Here is an 18,831-nt window from a genome sequence, read left to right on the forward strand (position 1 = left end):
AACGCCAGTATTAATGTTGTTTCTATGATCAGACTAAACCTTGAACTGTTACCACGGTTGATTGATCTTGAGGCAAAACGCCACGCGTAGTAAACAACTTTAAAACGAGTTTTTCTAATTGTGGTAAAAATCAAAGCTTGTGATTTATCCAAAGTTGTAAGCAGCGAAAGATAGTGACGCATCACCGTTGTAAAAGGCTCGTAGTTCGTACCGCAGCTTTTCGAATAGGCTGTTTGGATGTATCATGTATGTCGGTAGTTTGGCAATCTACCTACTACCATTATGAACTCTAAATTTGGTTTACTAAATGCTATTACTTTTTACTCTTACATCCAGTGTATATGTTTTTCTAATCTAAAATCATGGTATCACGTAGGACTGATTTTGTGTAAAAGGCAATATGACAGGAAAAACAACTGAAAGAGTTCAGTATTTTCGTGGTCTTAGATTGCTTGTTGATGTAGGAAGGGAACGTTCTAATGAATCTGAGAAGTTGCAGCCCAATGCATCATCTGTGCAGTTTCGAAAATACTTCAACAATATATTATGGCTTGAATTAAAAGCTCACCATAGCAACCGGTCTCTAATTGAACAGGATAAATGGGTACTGCATCAGAGGCAAAAGTCTGTTACAGAAATATGTTCTAAAGTGGAGGCCTTCAGATTTCAAGTATCTGAAGCTGTAGAAACTGACAAGGTTTCAAAATGTGGTAAAAACCCTCCTTGCAAATGCTACTTACGAAAAAGTGTTGAGCGTTTATCAGGCGATTATCTGAAAAGTCTTTTTGCAGGAATGCATCAAGTGCTTAAGATTCAGGAAGACATAGAGTTTGTTGAAGACCTTTATTCATCAATGACAGGCGTTGTTCAAGATTATCCTGAGTTTGGTAACCCTGTTTTGCAACATAAAATTCAAACTCTAACCTGTTGGTTGAACACAAGTTCAGAACTAATGTGGACTCTTCTAGCTATGGTAAACCTGCTCGGGTCTATGGAAAATAAAGAACACATCACAGGTTTTCTTTATGATTTGGATCTACTTGATCTTGCCGATGATTCTGTTGATGAATTTGTGCCAAAGTCATACTTAAGTATCTCACATTTGATGTTTTCTTGTTGTAGTTTGACAGAATCAGTGTTGCAAATGACTGAATTACAGTTTATTAAGCGAAGTGTGCAGAACATTCACATGCAGTTGGTGAAAAACTATTTTGGTTGTCTGGTTAGATCGCGAAATGTTATTTGCCAAGACAACAGGCACAACCTGAAAAGCATTTCTCCAGAAACTGCAAACTCAGATTGGAAAGCAATGGTAAAAACTCTTACAGATATGGGTTCTTTAGTGGAACATATACAAAATGATGAACTGGACAAAACTATTTTGATGGTTTTGCAGAAAAATCCCAGTGATGGGGTAATAAGCTCCACTGATTTCTGGGGCCTACCCGAACTTGAACCACTGCATGTTTTCTTGTCCAATATTATTTTCGCCATCATGAGTCAATGCCTGCAGGCAAGACTTCAACAGTCATTGTCCTGTAAAGAAAAGTGTTCATCCTCTACAAGTTTGCTAACAGTGCAGCAAGTGGTGGCAGAGTGTAAAGAAGTGATTGAATGTTCAGTTTTGGCACTGGCTGTGCATTTGTTTTTGATGCACTCTCTTCATTCAAACAATTCTTTGGAGAGCTTTGAACTATCCACAGTCCTCCCGTTCAGGTCCAATTTAATGTCACTCTTTAAAACCTACATGGATTTTGTACAGCTACTTGTTATTGGACAGCTAAATGGTCTTCCCCATGCCCCACACACATTTATTGATATTCTCTATGATGAGTGGAACTTTGCCAAGCGTATTTCACTCAAACTTGGTTTGGGAGATGAGTGCACCAAAAAGTACATCCACATGTGTACTGAGGTGTTTCAGTCCACTCAAACCTTTCTTGAGAGTGCTGTTAACGCAATTATCACTTCCAAAGCCAACGTTGAATGCTCACCGGTAAACACCAATTTTTCTGCGAGCTTTCAGTGTTGCATGTCACTTGACAATTCTTTAACTCCAAAATCACCACAAGCCGGAGTTTTGTGGTTTCATCGACAAAGATCAGAAAGTCCTCATTTGGCTCATATGCATTCTGTATTTGATGATAGCGGTTCCCAGCCTGATGAGTTTTTAGCTGTGCAATCCCCATTCTCAGACGATGCAGATGCCTGGGATCCTGTAGAATCAACAAGAAGATACCTCTTTGAGTTGGGTCGGGCGATTCGTGACATGTTTCATGAAGTTAGGGAGAGATTTACTCGTGCTACTCATTACGCCACTGTTCTGAAAGAGGATTTGGAATGTGCCATGACCTTTAGGTTTATAAAAGATGTAACACCAAAAAAATCCAAAGCGAAAGGTTGTGAATACTGTTCATTGTTGTCAAAGCTTGCCGAGTACAACTGTCTTCGTGTGGTTCTAGATCATAATCTACAAAGCAGTGATCTTAGCTGGTTAGCTTTAGTTTTTGATATGTCACAATTTTACATCTTTGTAAGGTGTGAACAAGATATTGGCTATGGTGCAGTGCTGAAAGAGCACATTTTAAAAACTTTGATCTCTTGTATGTCTGTTTCCAATTGCTTAGCAAACTCAGCCCATGACTCAGATGTGCTTTTTGTGGTAAGAAAAGTAAACTGTACAAATCAAACCCCTAAGTGTTCAAAGAAACATATCCCACATCAGTGTACTTGGCCAGGAAGAGAGATCGTTTTAAGCAATGATGATGTTCAAACTTTGCCCTACAATAATTTTCCAGAGGATTTACTCATTGACTTTTCCCATGACATGACAGTTGTTTGTTTTAAGGGGTCACATTTGCCTGCAAGAAGAAAGGAAATTTGCAAGCTTTCATCAAAATGTATGAAAATTGACATGATGCAGACCAGTGTGATTCAACAAACACAGGACTTCTTCTCACAATTGCACCAGAGCGTTTTGTCATTTTGTGAAACACTCATGAACCATGTCTACAACATGAGTGAGCATTTACAAAAACAAGTCCGGTGTCAATTGTGTGCTGGTGGCCATGAAACTGAAATGCTGGTGTCTGAAATCAATCAAATTACACAGAGAATTTTTAACATTGGATTTGAATGTCTGCAATGCACTTGCAAATTGCTCTCTGGTACAATCCGCCGTGACATGGACAAATTACAAGCTGCATTTGTCAGGAAATGGATGCTTTACATTCTGAAGCACTTGCCAAGGGGCAATGGAAAGAAACCAAGATGGGCTGCCAAAGGTTTAAAGTTTCTGGTTACTTTAAATCTAGATTATATCAGAGAGCTTTCTGATGAGGACTACAAGGAGTTTAAAGATTTGACAAACAGATTTTTTGACCATTTAATTGGTTCCAAAAACAAACCTGGTGTACACCATTTGGGTGATTCTCAAACAATCAACGCCAAAGTTGTATATCGCTCTTTAAGCGGACATTCGTCAAAAGCTTCAGATGAGGAAACTGAGATTGAAAATGATTATTCTGTTACAACGCAGATCTCTTCCTTGTCACTGAATAACTACCTTGAAAATGTAAGAACTGCAATACTGGACTTGGAGTATACAATTGATAAGGAGCGATATGACAATGGTGTTATAGGAAGAGTTCTTGATGCCACAGAATATACTCCAATTGTTCAGCTTCATATTAGATCTGCTAGTTTTCGGTGGCAACGTGGAAAGAAAATCGGCGAAGGCACATTTGGCAAAGTGTACACATGTGTTAATATGGACACCGGAAAGATATTGGCCATGAAAGAAATCCAGTTTCAAGCTCATGACGAGAGAAAAGTTAAGGAAATTCTTGATGAAATGGCAAACTTTGAGGGAATGGTACACCAAAATCTTGTTCGGTATTTTGGGGTTGAGATTCACAGAGACTTGATGTTTATTTTTATGGAGTACTGCGATTCTGGCACATTGGCTGATATAAGTCAAATTGGATTGCCTGAGGTCATGATTCAGCAGTACACTTCTCAGCTCGTGACAGCTGTTCATGTTCTCCATCGTAAGGGAATTGTCCATAGAGACATTAAAGGGAGCAATATTTTTCTCATGTCCAATAGTCTGATTAAATTGGGTGATTTTGGAAGTGCAATTCGCCTAATGGATAGAACTAAAACATCGCCGGGTGAAATTGTTTCTCGAACTGGAATCACCACTGCTTATACAGCACCAGAGGTGATTAACAGTGTTGGAGGGTACGGAAGGGCGGCTGATGTGTGGAGCATTGGTTGTGTTGTAATTGAAATGGCTTCTGGGAAAAGACCATGGCATGACCATGAGCCATTTCAGATCATGTACAAAGTCGGAATGGGAAACAAGCCAACAGTACCCGCCACTTTGAGTCATGATGGACAGAATTTTATCGGTCACTGTCTTGAAGTAGATACCAATGTAAGATGGACAGTAGCTGCTCTACAGTCTCACCAGTTTGTTAAAGTTGGCCTTCCATTACAAGAATAAAAGTACCAATGATCTTTGTTACACATTTCAAATGCACCAACTCACATCATATGTTGCATCTTAGCTTGTACTGTAAAATGTAAATGTTCCTTTGAAATATTACAGAATGTTTGCAACTATCATTGTTTTAAGATAAAAATAACACAACATTACCTATTGTACACTTTCATGTTTGCCTTGTTTTCAAAAATCATGCTGCCACTTTCACCCTACTCATTCATATATTAATAACCATTCGCCTTTTTCAATGTGTTGTTTTTAGTTTGACCAATTGGTACAACAATTAATGTCCATAACATTGTGATTTTAAGACCAACAAAAAATGTTTTTAGATCATTGTGAAAGCTTATTAAAAACGTTTTCCACATATGAAAGTCCAAAAATGCCAAATCAATTGTTTGTACTCTAAATTTGTTTTTTTAGATTTCATTAGTAAATGACCAAATTTGTCATGCCACAATGAAATTAAACCTCTCGTTAGTGTTTTTTTTTAACTTCACGTGATGGAGCTGTTTCATGTACTATGAATTTGGTTTTAAATGTCAGACCAAAATGTTATTTTAATCACTGTGTGCTGGTGTCAAGATGTCAATATTTACTGACCATGACACATGTTTTTCAAGATATTAGGTATTAGTACAAAAATGGTTGTTTCTGATCGATCTCTATCAGTTAAAGAATTAAAGAGTCGGACTGATGGGAATGAAATGGACTTGAGTTTATTGGGCTTAAACAAAGTTCCTGTGAAAGAAATAGTAAGTCTATGTCTTATATTTCTCCAATTATAAGTCGCATGTTGAGGTGTTAAAATATATAACACATGCTGTGACATTGAATACTATTGTTTCAAAATACTTCTTATTGTGTTCACATTATAAAACTATTTGTAAACAAATGTTAGTAAAGCAAATAACTCTGGAGTAACCCAGAACCATGTCTAATGGTTGCATGCAAAATACTTTTAAACACCGATTTAATGAAAATGCAGATGGGATAGAAATACTATCAGGTTGGCATAAAACTGTAAGTAACCATCATTTCAAAACTGCATAAACTGTAGGCTGAAAAAAACTGTTGTAATAGCATAAATGCAGTATTATTGTGTGTGTTTTTTCATTTCAATTTGTGACATTCATTTTTCAACTGTCCCAACTGTTATGTTTTTTGATAGGCAGCAATTCCGAAAGCCAACACAATTGATTTATCATGCAACCGAATTGTTATTCTACCTGACATATTTTGTACAATGCTTAAACACTTGGTCAAGTTGGACCTAAGCAAAAATCAACTGCAAGAGCTTCCCGAGGATTTTGGAAAACTAGAACAGCTCCAACATCTTGACCTTTACCACAACAAACTAAGGTACCACAACTTTGGTGAATTTTTTCAATACTTTTAAGCAGTGGTGGAATTCAACCTGTTTGCATCGGTTCTATAAAGCCGTCTCACGAAATCGACTGAAAAATATGAATTTTGTGATAGAACCGGCTGACAAAAAATTTGATCCCCACCACTGCTTTTAAGGACTTTCTTTTAACCCACATGTAGTTTTACACCCAAATGTTAGCAGATTGTCTATTTCTTTCTTTTTAATTTCGTTTTCAGCATATTGCCTGTTTCATTCTGTCATTTACGAGCCCTGAAGTGGCTGGATCTTAAGGACAACCCACTGGATCCGGGCTTTTCAAAAGTGGTTGGGGACTGTTTGGAGGACAAACAGTGCAAGCAGTGTGCTATTAAGGTTGTTGCTGCAATGAAAGCTGTGGCATCCAATCAGGAACGGGAAAGACAAAGGATGTTAAAATTACAGAGAGGTATATTAATTAAAAGCATTGTTTTTTTACACTTAATATTACCAAGTTCCTTTGTTTTACAGAAAAGGAGGCTGCCAGAAAAGCTGAAGAACAAAAAATTACTCAAGCAAGAGCTCAAGCTAAAAAACTAGAGAAACAAATGGAAAAGGAAAGAAAAAGGTAATTTACATTTCACCAGCATTTGTAATAAAATCCAATTCTCTTCACTGTTGACTTCAGGAGAGAGTGGGAGGAGCAACAAAAAATACAGTTGCTTGATGATGAGAAAGATCAAATTCATCAAAGTGACATTAGCAAGAACAGCAATGAAAGTGTTGATGAAATTACTGTTTCCAAATCACATTCCTTTGGTAAAGGTAACATATATATATTTTTTTTTATTTAAACAGACTAAAAATCAACATGTTATTTTTTCAAGTTTTTTGATGTAAACACAAACACCTTTTTGATGTAACCCTGTTCTTTGTTTTCCAGGTGCAATTCTTTTATTTTTCCTTATAACACTCATTGCTGTTGGAGTTGGTGTGTTCTTTTACTGCCAAGATGTAGGTAAAAAAGAGGAGATATGTATTGTATTCAATCGCAAGTTCAATGAAGTCAATGTGGCTTTGGAGAGATTAACCATAAGCTTGTCACAAAGCATATCATGGGGAGCAGATGTTCTTCTCAAGTCTTCTGTGGATTTAAAAAAATGGGTTATGGTGCATTTCTACCATTTAAATGACAAGTTATCTCATTTGCTGCAGTAGTTAACTTTATATTTGCTTGCAATTGCATTAAAATTTGTCTCACAGTAGAATTACCTGCAAATTGTGCACTGCAAGTGACTCATTGTATGATGGTTTGGGGATAATAAAATATGATTTAATGACGAATTACTTTTGTGGTTTAAGTGCACAACACCTTTCAGTTTTACCCAGAAGCCACAGAAATAAAACAATTGAAGGCTGGGTAACAAAAAATAAACAAAAACAAATAATTATAAATATTATCAAAAGAATACGAAGATTAGGAAACGGAATTATAATAAAGCTGATATACCTGTCCTGTTGTGTCAAGGCCATTGAGCACAACCTGCGGCCACGGGTACGACCAATGCGGATCTCAAACGTGTTGGTGGCCTTGTGTTGATTAAAACTATTTTGCTGGACATTTGGCTTGAAAAATCTGGTAAGGTATGTTATAACTGTGACTTATGTAAGCTTATTATGTGCGTACCAATTTTTATCAGCAAATCGTTTCGTTCAATGCATAGATTAGAAATCAAATCTGAATTTTTAGGGACAGACAGACGGGATACTATGAAACAAATCTCATTTTTCATCAACAATAATTTGCAAACGAAAACATGGGCACACTGATGGCCGTTGGTGTACGTGTGATGCAACCGTCAAATCGAAAAACACGTTCCACCCTGGTCAAGACTTCTGGCCATAATTATTTACCACAACAGCAGTCTGACTTATTTGCAACTCTTTTTATCCTAAAAAGACAAAGGAGGCTTGAAACATTTGAAAATGTTGTATTTCCCTTCTTGAAGCTTCTGACAAAAAATAAACACAGCTGTTTTACATACGGTACCTATTTTGATAGCAAATGATATCATGTGATAGGGGATTTCCCACACTAAGCTTTTTCAGTTCTCTCTGTCGGACATGTCTAAAATACGGAAATACGGGACGACGGAAATGCGGAAATTGAGGTCTAAAAGACGGGAGAGACGGGGTTACGGGACAGACGGGAAAAGTGCCAAACTAAAAGACGGGAGAGGCGGGACTACGGGAGAGCGCATATTCAACATATCTAAAAGACGGGACTGGGTGAAAGTTCACATATAGTTCCTGTAGCGTTAGACGGGACTACGGAAAAGCGTTTGTTAGACATGACTAAAAGACGGGACTGGGTGAAAGTTCACGTATAATTTTTATAGCGTTAGACGGGACTACAGAAAAGCGTTTGTTAGATATGACTAAAAAACGGGACTGGGTGAAAGTTCACACGCAGTTCTTATAGCGTTAGACGGGACTACGGAAAAGCATTTATCAGACACGACTAAAAGACGGTAGTAGGTGAAAGTTCACACGCAGTTCCTATAGCGTTAGACGGGACTACGGAAAAGCATTTATCAGACACGACTAAAAGACGGGACTGGGTGAAAGTTCACACGCAGTTCTTATAGCGTTAGACGGGACTACGGAAAAGCGTTTGTTAGACATGACTAAAAGACGGGATTGGGTGAAGGTTCACATATAGTTCCTATAGCGTTAGACGGGACTACGGAAAAGCGTTTGTTAGACATGACTAAAAGACGGGACTGGGTGAAAGTTCACACGCAGTTCTTATAGCGTTAGACGGGACTACGGAAAAGCGTTTGTTAGACATGACTAAAAGACGGGACTGGGTGAAAGTTCACACGCAGTTCCTATAGCGTTAGACGGGACTACGGAAAAGCGTTTGTTAGACATGACTAAAAGACGGGACTGGGTGAAAGTTCACACGCAGTTCTTATAGCGTTAGACGGGACTACGGAAAAGCGTTTGTTAGACATGACTAAAAGACGGGACTGGGTGAAAGTTCACACGCAGTTCCTATAGCGTTAGACGGGACTACGGAAAAGCGTTTGTTAGACATGACTAAAAGACGGGACTGGGTGAAAGTTCACACGCAGTTCTTATAGCGTTAGACGGGACTACGGAAAAGCGTTTGTTAGACATGACTAAAAGACGGGATTGGGTGAAGGTTCACATATAGTTCTTATAGCGTTAGACGGCACTACGGAAAAGCGTTTGTTAGACATGATCAAAAGACGGGACTAGGTGAAAGTTCAAAGGTAGTTCTTACAGCGCTAGACGAGACTGGATGACTAAGGATTGCACCTAAATTCTTAGCAGCACATGTTCCTTTTCTTTTCGTGGTTACTTTGATAGGTCCCTGAAAAAAGACTTGATAAAAACACAACTGATGGCCGGACAGCGACAACAAATGCCAGCGAAAGTCAGAAAATAAATTTGCCTCCCATATATACACTTGAAAATATGTTTGACAAAACATCAAGTTCAACTAATCAATGAATCCAAAACTTTAACTAAGGTTTGCAGAGCTAGTGTAAAAACATGAGCAGTCTTACAAAAACAGGAATAGCGCGACTGCTGCATGTTTAGAGGGTTTCCTAAATTGTTTTTCCTTACTAAACAACATTCCCCTCGCCAAAACTGCATGTGACATAAAAGCTCGTAACTGGTTTAGGTTTATTCCCAACGATGCGACGGTTAAAAACGTCATAATAAAAAGTCGAAAGTTTAACTTTTATGAGCAGCTGAAAATGTGGAAAAGTTGTAATTGCCCAATATCTCTGCTCTCTAATGAATGCTTTTCGAAACAAACGACCAACCCAGCCTGTGGGACAAATGCGACTAGGATGGGCATTGCCAAGAAGGTAAAACTCTAGAGCAGTGGTTCTTAACCGGTGTTCGATCGAACCCCAGGGGTTCGGCGACGCCGATTTAGGGGTTCGACGAAGGTCTTTTTGAAGAACATTACAAGTACTAGTTTTTGTCAAACTTTAGAGTCTATATTCGCTTAAAATGGCAATTTGTATTTCTCAAATATCAAAACACTGGAAGGTTACACTTAGGCATTGGCACACAACCTGCGGCCGGACGGCCACATGCCGCCGCAGAGTCGATTTTGTGCGACAGTGAACATGTTTATATATGTACTGGCGGCCGTGACGTAAATAAAACTCTTTTGCTAAATATTTTGATTTTTAAACTGCTCTAAACAGTTCTTGTGGTACTAAAAAGAGTATTACCAGCCTAATAACCATACGCGTCAGACTTTTTGTACACCATTGTGTGCAAACAATGCGAACAAACATGTACCACAAGCATCACAATATAGATTATGACATCATCAACACTTAGGACTGATCTCTACGCGGTCCAGCTCAATCTGTGCAAAAATTAATCTGGGCTTTTTGGGCGCTATTAGATGGTAAATAAAATATAATTCATTCAAGTATTTTAAAGCAAAAATAAGCAGGTAAATGGCGGTCGTTTGTGAAATAAGAATCTGCGATGCGGCCGTCCTAGCAAAAAGGTTGTGCACCCTTTCACTAAGGTTTTATTTTCTTTTTTTTTTGCGGTAACAAAGAACATTGTGCGCGTTGTTCGGAAGCAGAAAAACAACGAAATTTTGTTGGCAGGCAAAACATATATTTTTCTTGTTTGTGCACAGATGCTAAAATGCAATGCTTCATTTTGGTAAAAACTAAAAATTGCCGGAATTAAAGCAATCCTGAAACAAGTTGCTTGTATTAATATGTCAGAATTTAACAAAATGACAAACAGTAACTGTTGCCAATACGTTTGAAAAAAAAACTAATTATGACTCAACAAACAAATTGGGGTTCGACCAAATGCTGAAGATTATCGTAGGGGTTCGGCCGTTGTAAAAAGGTTAAGAACCACTGCTCTAGAGAAACAGATATATCAGAAATAAAAATTTAATAGTTTTTGGCTTTGTTTTGTGCCTCTTTCTCTTCTGCATTGTTTACAACTAGTGATGAACCGAACCCATCTAAAAAGGATCGGGCCGAAACCGAAAATTTGGCCGAATCAGACCGAACCTAAAACCCCCTTTCCCATGGATGTTTTCAACTGAACCTTTGTGTTGTTAATGCGAGTGAACTGAATTATGACAAACCAAACTCATTTTTACAATACGGAAGCTTTACTAAACTTATTTTTCTAGACAACGTGGCTCGTGGTTTCAAGCTGCAACAATTAATTCATTGATAATGTTTCGTATTTGAGAAAATGAAACTTTAGGCATGAATTTCATGCAATCAAAAAGTTCAGTTTACGCCGAATTTTCAAAAAAAGTCAAAAAAAGGGCCGAAACCGAAACAACGTATTCGTCCGAACTGTTTTGGCCAATTGAAACTTCGGTGCATCACTATTTACAACCTTCGAAGATACAACCAGCATTAATAGCAGAGTACAACGCAAGAAATTGAAATGCTGTAATAAGTTTAAACTACAAAAAGCACCAACCGTTTTCAACAGGTGTTCAAACGCAAATATAGTGGTCGCGTATTGCAAGCGTAAGAGTGAAGACTACTTTGTTAAGAGCACGTTCCTCGGCCCTTATTTGACAAGAAATTAGACTCCCACATTTGAGGCCACCATTGATATAGGAAGCAACAAATTGTTTGATATGGAAACGTCGATCAATCAAGTCAAACCAGTGCTGGTGCCTTTTTCGCGCACTGAACATGTGTCGTGCCACTGAACTTTCCCAGTCCTGTCTAACGCTATAAGAACTGCGTATCACCCAGTCCCGTCTTTTAGTCATGTCTAACAAACGCTTTTCCGTAGTCCCGTCTAACGCTATAAGAACTATAAGTGAACTTTTACCTACTCCCGTCTTTTAGTCATATCTAACAAACGCTTTTCCGTAGTCCCGTCTAACGTTATAAGAACTGCGTGTGAACTTTCACCCAGTCCCGTCTTTTAGTCATGTCTAACAAACGCTTTTCCGTAGTCCCGTCTAACGTTATAAGAACTGCGTGTGAACTTTCACCCAGTCCCGTCTTTTAGTCATGTCTAACAAACGCTTTGCCGTAGTCCCATCTAACGCTATAAGTGAACTTTCACCTACTCCCGTCTTTTAGTCATGTCTAACAAACGCTTTTCCGTAGTCCCGTCTAACGCTATAGGAACTATACGTGAACTTTCACCCGGTCCCGTCTTTTAGTCATGTCTAACAAACGCTTTTCCGTAGTCCCGTCTAACGCTATACGAACTGCGTGTGAACTTTCACTCAGTCCCGTCTTTTAGTCATGTCTAACAAACGCTTATCCGTAGACCCGTCTAACGCTATAAGAACTGCGTGTGAACTTTCACCTACTACCGTCTTTTAGTCGTGTCTGATAAATGCTTTTCCGTAGTCCCGTCTAACGCTATAAGAACTGCGAGTGAACTTTCACCCAGTCCCGTCTTTTAGATATGTTGAATATGCGCTTTCCCGTAGTCCCGCCTCTCCCGTCTTTTAGTTTGGCACTTTTCCCGTCTCTCCCGTAACCCCGTTTCTCCCGTCTTTTAGACCTAAATTTCCGTCGTCCCGTATTCCCGTCTTTTAGACATGTCCTCTCTGTCACAACCCTCAGCAAACAGAAAATTGTTTGTTATCCTGAGAACCCACGGTCATAAGCCATATCGGCGATCAAATTCAGTTAAGCTGAACAAAAGTCAGGTACCAGACACTTTTATGACCAAGTATTAGGGTGTCGTCTTTGTACATGTAACTAAGTAACTTGAATGTTTGCACGTAATACCGACGTGTGGTCATGAAAATACACTGAACAAGAATAAGTCCTATGACTTTTTAATTCCTTGACCGATAGAATCTGAGATCTTTAGATTGTTTACAAGGAGAATGGCAGTACTGAACCTAATCCAGGTATATTAAAGCAAAAATTTACATCTTGATAGATAAGAGCTAGTTTGACTAATTAGGTCAAAAGATATAAAAAACTTTTCATTAACTGTCCGCACATATAAACCTCTCTCCTTAGAAGGCTGTTAGGTATGGTTTGGTGTTTAGTTGTGCTTGTTGGGTAAGGTCTTGATTATTGTGTTGTTATACATTCAGGGTATTGGTAACATTCCTGGTATAGCAACAATCAAAATGCTACAATAGCAAAGGAAATGTTAAGTTGTCAGGATAAAGTGGATGCTCAAAGTGAAATGATTCCTACCACCTCAAAAAGTTGTAAATCTCACAAACGCAAAGGAGATGAAGACCGTAAAATCTCGGAGGATTGTCCAAAAAAACAAGCAAGACAAGAAGTGTTTGAAGACCGTGAGGGAGAAACATGTCCAATTTGCCTTGATTCCTGGACGCTAAGTGGAGGACATCGTTTAGTCTCCCTTAAGTAAAAAAATATTCATTGTCAACTTTGTCAAAAATACATGTACCTTTAATTGGTGTTTGGTTTAGGTGTGGACATCTCTTTGGCAACAGCTGCCTTGAGCGTTGCCTTGGTATGGATAAAAGTTGTCCTCAATGTAGAGCCGATGTTAAAAAAGAGGACATAAGAATCTTATACGCTCGAAAAGTTGTGACCTCCAATACGGGTGCACTTGAGAATACTCGCAGGTAACACAAACATGTTTATTAAGTTGTATATATGTTTCTTGTACCAAATCTGTCCCATGCCATTGTGCTTGTACAAAAAAGTTTGGCTGTACTGACTATTGTTTGATTTTAGAGAGCTTCAGGAGAAAACTTTGAGACTGAATGATATGGAGAAAAAATACCAAACATTGATGCGTCATCATGCCATCCTGGAGTTTTGTGTAAATAATAAGAATTTTAAAAAGCATTATTAATTAGTATAATTGAATAAAGCCTAAATGTTGTAGTACTTGTTATTGCAGACCTTTGGCTGTAAAAACTTGTTGAAACAATGTTAGCTGTAGGGGAAAAAAGTATGTGGACTGTATTTTGCTCTACAATGCTTGTTTGGTTCAAATTAAGTGGTCCGTAACTTAGCATAAAAGTGTTTTTTGTTTTATAGAACTCTGTAAAAACACTTAAAAATGAAGAGATGACATATGATTATTTCAACAACGCAAACTCAACTGGTAAGACATGTTGTAAGTTCATGTTTGTTGCTTTTACTTAGAGCAGGGGTCACCAAACTTTTTTCACAGCGGGCAGGATAATTTTAATGATCACATGTGATTTCCACATGGCTTTCAAACCCGGACGCAACCTTTCCCAAACTGGAAATCGTGAGGCAGTTTTGGGTAGTGATTCACCGAACCTGCCTAAAATGATTTGGGCTGAACTTAAAATCCCCTTTTCTATAGATATTTTCAACTGAACCTTGTGTTGTTGATGAAAGTGAACTCAATTATGACAAACTAAAATCACTTTTACAATGCGGAACCTTACTAAACTTAAATTTTTTTTGCAGACAACATGGTTCGCATTTTATGGATATAATATGCATGTCTTCCCCAAAGATAATGTTGCTGTTAATTTGTAAAATAATTAAGAATGTTAAGTGTTTTACCGAACAACCGAAGGTCCTACATTATGTCATAAGTAACAAATAAAGGCAATTCTTTGCACAAAATTACTATTCTTTACATTTGTCGGTGATGTAACAAACTGCTTTTGGAGCATACTTATGCATTATAATCGTGTTAAATCAGGTAAATTATTACCAGAATGCATTATACAGGCTTTGCGGGCCTGATAAAAATACACTGAGGGCCAGATCGAGGCTTCGTGGGCTGTAGTTTAGTGACCCCTGACCTGGAACAATGTGTTAATTTATATTATTTTTTCTCCTGGTAGAAACTGTTTTTGTCAAGTGTTAAAAACCTCTTTTTTTCTTGGTTGTTGATATATACCCCACTACATGCGGCTTACAATGTAGGGTCTAAAATATTTGACTCTTGTTATGGTTTTTGCAAATGTATTGGTCAAAGTAAACCAATTGTATTTTTCATATGCTTAGAAATATTACATGTTAGGAGGGCTATGGTGTTCTGTTGACGCTGGCATTAGCATCAAGCCACAAATAGTGGACAGTGCCTAATGTATTATAATACATTTTCACTTCATAAACCTATTTAGGTCCATATTCAATTGACCGTCTCCAAGCTGACATGAAGAAGCTGACAAAAGCACCAGAATATTATGCACTGCTAAAAAATAATAATTCCTGGAGCTCTAAAGAAATACAAAGCTGGGCTACAAAAAAGATGTAAGGACATGTGTCATGTCACTATTAAAGTAAAATTTATGGGTTCCCCACCCTTTACCAAAACACCTTGTTTTTAGAGCAAATGAAATACTTCCAATGTTGTCATTGACCGTAAAGCACAGAAACGTTTTTCATGTGCACATAGCAGCACTGGCAAAGGCAATATTTCATGGCATAGTTAGAGAGGTAGGCAACACTTTTATCACCTATTTCATACACATACATTTTGTAGGTGTAGCAAGCAATTAAACTTTCACTTTTATTCAATAGGAAACGGTGCAAATGTAAATATGTAAGGTAAAATTGTAAAAGATTTAACAACTACTGTATGATTTAACTAACTAAACAGTTGTAAAATGGAAAGCTGTTGTCTAGTATCACTTTTGGTGTTGTTTTGTATTTAGGAGGAGTATGTTCAGCTAGTAAATGAAACTATCAAGAAGACAAAGGACAAGCTAAAAGAAATCCTATTAATAGGAACCTGTACCAAATGCACATATAATATTGCAACTTGTAACAAGTTTATGTGTAAGAAATTTTAGGTGCACTGAAAACTTGGTTTGTTATCAGTTTAATTTTGTGCCATGTACTTGTAAAATTTGTTTACAATTTGCCGAATCGAGTTGGCCTTTCTCTTGGTTAAGAAGGTAGTTTAAAACGATTACACATAATCATTTTAGTGCGAAAAAAACGCTTTTCTTCAAACAATTTTTTCATTGGTGTTGTTAGTGTTTTTTTTTATGGGTCCCCTTCCCTGAAGGATATTGTTTTTGTCCATATTTTTTTTTTTTTTCTAACGCGGATTTGTTCCCACGTTTTGGTCAAGAAAGAATGGTTTAAACTTTTTCAAATTTACGCACATTACAGATATTGGTCTAAAGATCGTCCATGTGAATTTTGACCCCGTTTGATCCCTTGGTTCACCCACAGCCCCCCAAAACGTGAAATTTTTAAAACGGCTATACTGGCTAAAGTACTGAGTTATATGCTTTGTTGTTTGATGCAATATAAGGTATTTAAAAGAATTTTGTACCTTAAAAAAGATTTACCCATTTTCACCCCTTAAACCCCAAAATATTCGTTTCTGTCTAACGCTGGTTTGTTAAATGCGTTTGGTCAAAAAAGAGTGCTTTAAATTTATTCAAATTTGCACAGATGTTAGTTATTGTTCCGAATTTGATTCTCCTCAAGTTTGACCTCAAACGACCCAGCGGTTCACCCACAGGCCCCCAAAACAAAAAAGATAAAAACGGCTGTACTGACCCAAGTACATAATCTGAGGGTTTCATGCTTTGTTGGTTGGTGCAATGTAAGCTATTCTAAAGAATTTTGTAACTTTTTATTGGATTCACCCATTTTTACCCCTTAAACCCCCAAATAATAAGTTTTCGGCCAGAAATACAAGCCCTAATTTGCTGAAATGTTAAACAATTGTTTGCAGTAGGTTATTCGCGTCGTATTTAAAAATTTGCCTTAATCGGCCAAATAGTTACTTTTACAGCCCATAATATGTGTACACTGTGAGTCAGATAGAAGTCTCACACTCTCAACTCTCAAGGGAGTAATTCAATTGTTTACGATTAAGGCGGGTGAATGCAGCGGGAGTGCTCAACTTGACGTCTGGACGGGCGTTTTACGAGACAATCGTGTTGGTGATTAGAAATCAGCTGTTTTTGTGCAGCTATTCTATGTCGTTTTATTAAGTTATCAAGCACATTTTCAGTTTTGGAAAATTGTGTTTAAAAACTGACCTTGAACGACAATATCAAGGTCAAAGCATGAGATTAAATTGAAAGTATTTATCCTGTTCTTGTTTACTGTTGTTTGTAATTATATGACAATAATGATGCAAAAAGAATAAGGCTAAAGTTGGTTAAGTTTTTTCTTAAGAATGTAAAAATAACCAGGATGTTCGTTTACCATAAATTCACACAAACGCGCATATGGGGACCCATTCGTTTTTGCTTGCAAAAACAATCATAAGTGTAAATCAAATAATGTGTATAGTAAATTGGTAACTATCTAACAATGATTGTGCCCTATTTTTACTGTTACCTAATCGCATATCCATATGTGTGGGGACCCATTAGATTATGCTTGCAGAAACAATTATATATGTCATAAGTGCCAGGAAAAAGATAGGGACCCAATGAAATGTAGGTGCCAAATATATATCCATTATGAATATAGTAAATGGTCTATGTGATACATCGTAAAATATGATGTAGTATATATAAACTGGCAATATATAGGAAAACCACTATTCTAGTTGTTAGATGGATTGGATTTAAGATACAGTTGCAAGTTTGTGTAATTTTGCGCTTTCACCCATTTAGAGATAACCCTGATGTTTTCGCTTCAATCATTTATTGTTCATGGTTACTAGTGTTACCATGGTGCTCTTTTATATGCTTGAATTTTCAACTTTAAATCATGGCCTATTTTTACAAAAAGTTTCCAGTCTTAAAAAAAATCATAGCCTCCATCCCAACAAAAAATTACTCTTTACATTGTATTTTGGGTCAAATATTTATATTTGCGTTTGGCCCCATCACGCTAACGATTTTAGAGATGGTATTTCAAAGACAATGTGTACTTTTTCATTTTCGCCGTATATTGTCAATTATGTTTTTGGCTTTGATTGTGTCAGTAACCTTTGCCGATTTTGATATTTGGCAAGGTACAATTTTAACGACTTTGACCAAACATTTTATACACACTGTAACCTATATGCGTTATTTCACTCTCTGTATATACCTTTAAACAAAGTGCTAATGGAACTTATTTGGTTGAACTATGTGAACTTGATTACGGAGAAACTAAGAACGGATAATTGAAAATGGTAGTCCGATTTAGGACCCTTTAGATGCTGGAATTTAGACCTCAGGAAACTCATAATATTTTTTTAAGTTACAACCTTGACATGTAGGCCTACAGAAGGTAATATATAATCCTGAACAGAAATTGCGTTTTACCTTCGCAAAGGTTTTGTGTATAAAGTAAAAGCATTTTTTTACCCTTTCTGTTTGGTACAAATTCCTGTTACTTATTTGTCCCCTTTTTGCCACAGAAAAAAACAATCCCGGTTACTTTAAAACTGCTGTAGTCAACTAGATGCTAAAATTACGGACATTAGGAAAGGTAAAAAAGCATATCGGGTTTAGAACTTACCATATCAGGAAAAGCCCACATACATTTTTACATTTTATTTTTTTAAGAAAAGCCCACATACTCTTTTGGCAAGGACATTAAAAGTTAAAACGACTCTGGATACGGAAAATGTGCTGGTGCGAGATATTTTCCGGCTCCTTTCGAACACTAGCAGTTTTTCCACGAGCCTCTGTGACATGTCAAAAATGATGAGATGAATTTGTTTTAGTTGGTGAACATAGCGATAAATAGCACTAAAACAATCACAAGCCGGAAATAGCTGCGCAACGTTATGGAGCGCAAAACAGTGAAGGGCACAATTGGTGGATAATGGTTGAACGCACTGCAGCTACAACGTATTAAAGGGCGCTATGTGACTGGGGCTCATTGTGGCTAAAGGCGACTGGGTCTTTGCGTTTTGTAACTAAACGTTGCGCAGCTATTTTCGGCTTGGTGAATATTGGCGCTATTGTGCTAATACGATTTTGCCCGGCGATATAAACTCAACTGAAAAGTGACTATTGGTAAGAAGTGTTTAACAGCCCTGGATTAAGGTTTGGGATCAAAAGAAGTAAGAG

General features: G+C 37.5%; 3 protein-coding genes across 6 annotated transcripts; all 3 read left to right on the top strand.

Moving 5' to 3' along the window:
* The first annotated feature begins 303 nt into the window (after positions 1 to 303).
* On the top strand, positions 304 to 5,131 carry LOC145237673 (mitogen-activated protein kinase kinase kinase 4-like). The gene has a single exon (XM_080100620.1). The coding sequence runs from the start codon at positions 401 to 403 to the stop codon at positions 4,505 to 4,507; it is 4,107 nt and encodes a 1,368-aa protein (XP_079956746.1). The 5' UTR covers positions 304 to 400; the 3' UTR covers positions 4,508 to 5,131.
* On the top strand, positions 5,119 to 7,196 carry LOC145237674 (uncharacterized). Of its 2 annotated transcripts, none has more exons than XM_080100621.1 (6): positions 5,119 to 5,262; positions 5,679 to 5,869; positions 6,113 to 6,321; positions 6,384 to 6,480; positions 6,541 to 6,677; positions 6,796 to 7,196. In XM_080100621.1, exons 1-6 carry the CDS (start codon positions 5,119 to 5,121, stop codon positions 7,068 to 7,070), a joined length of 1,053 nt encoding a protein of 350 aa, XP_079956747.1. In that variant the 3' UTR covers positions 7,071 to 7,196. The 2 variants fall into 2 exon arrangements, with proteins under 2 accessions (XP_079956747.1, XP_079956748.1); XM_080100622.1 differs by having other exon boundaries at positions 6,541 to 6,671.
* Positions 7,197 to 12,448: 5,252 nt separating this feature from the next.
* Positions 12,449 to 17,887, top strand: LOC145238945 (uncharacterized). Of its 3 annotated transcripts, none has more exons than XM_080102239.1 (8): positions 12,449 to 12,783; positions 12,976 to 13,258; positions 13,324 to 13,482; positions 13,595 to 13,682; positions 13,904 to 13,970; positions 14,974 to 15,103; positions 15,181 to 15,289; positions 15,508 to 17,887. In XM_080102239.1, the coding sequence occupies exons 2-8, from the start codon at positions 13,032 to 13,034 to the stop codon at positions 15,643 to 15,645; spliced, it is 918 nt and encodes a 305-aa protein (XP_079958365.1). In that variant the 5' UTR covers positions 12,449 to 12,783; positions 12,976 to 13,031; the 3' UTR covers positions 15,646 to 17,887. The 3 variants fall into 3 exon arrangements, with proteins under 3 accessions (XP_079958365.1, XP_079958363.1, XP_079958364.1); XM_080102237.1 differs by having other exon boundaries at positions 12,500 to 12,783; positions 13,904 to 13,982; XM_080102238.1 differs by lacking the exon at positions 12,449 to 12,783 and adding an exon at positions 12,848 to 12,909 and having other exon boundaries at positions 13,904 to 13,982.
* Positions 17,888 to 18,831: the final 944 nt, after the last annotated feature.

The sequence above is a fragment of the Phallusia mammillata genome, chromosome 7 (assembly GCF_965637545.1).
Source record: "Phallusia mammillata chromosome 7, kaPhaMamm4.hap1.1, whole genome shotgun sequence".
In the NCBI taxonomy this organism is placed as follows: domain Eukaryota; kingdom Metazoa; phylum Chordata; class Ascidiacea; order Phlebobranchia; family Ascidiidae; genus Phallusia; species Phallusia mammillata.

Excerpts from the sequence above, each read along its gene's own strand:
- LOC145237673 (XM_080100620.1), top strand. The coding sequence starts at position 401 with ATGACAGGAAAAACAACTGAAAGAGTTCAGTATTTTCGTGGTCTTAGA.
- LOC145237674 (XM_080100621.1), top strand. The coding sequence starts at position 5,119 with ATGTTTTTCAAGATATTAGGTATTAGTACAAAAATGGTTGTTTCTGAT. Across the intron at positions 5,870-6,112 it reads CTTTACCACAACAAACTAAG|CATATTGCCTGTTTCATTCT; the intron begins GTACCACAACTT and ends TTTCGTTTTCAG. Across the intron at positions 6,322-6,383 it reads GATGTTAAAATTACAGAGAG|AAAAGGAGGCTGCCAGAAAA; the intron begins GTATATTAATTA and ends TTTGTTTTACAG.
- LOC145238945 (XM_080102237.1), top strand. The coding sequence starts at position 13,032 with ATGTTAAGTTGTCAGGATAAAGTGGATGCTCAAAGTGAAATGATTCCT. Across the intron at positions 13,259-13,323 it reads CATCGTTTAGTCTCCCTTAA|GTGTGGACATCTCTTTGGCA; the intron begins GTAAAAAAATAT and ends TGTTTGGTTTAG. Across the intron at positions 13,983-14,973 it reads CTCAACTGGTAAGACATGTT|GTCCATATTCAATTGACCGT; the intron begins GTAAGTTCATGT and ends AAACCTATTTAG.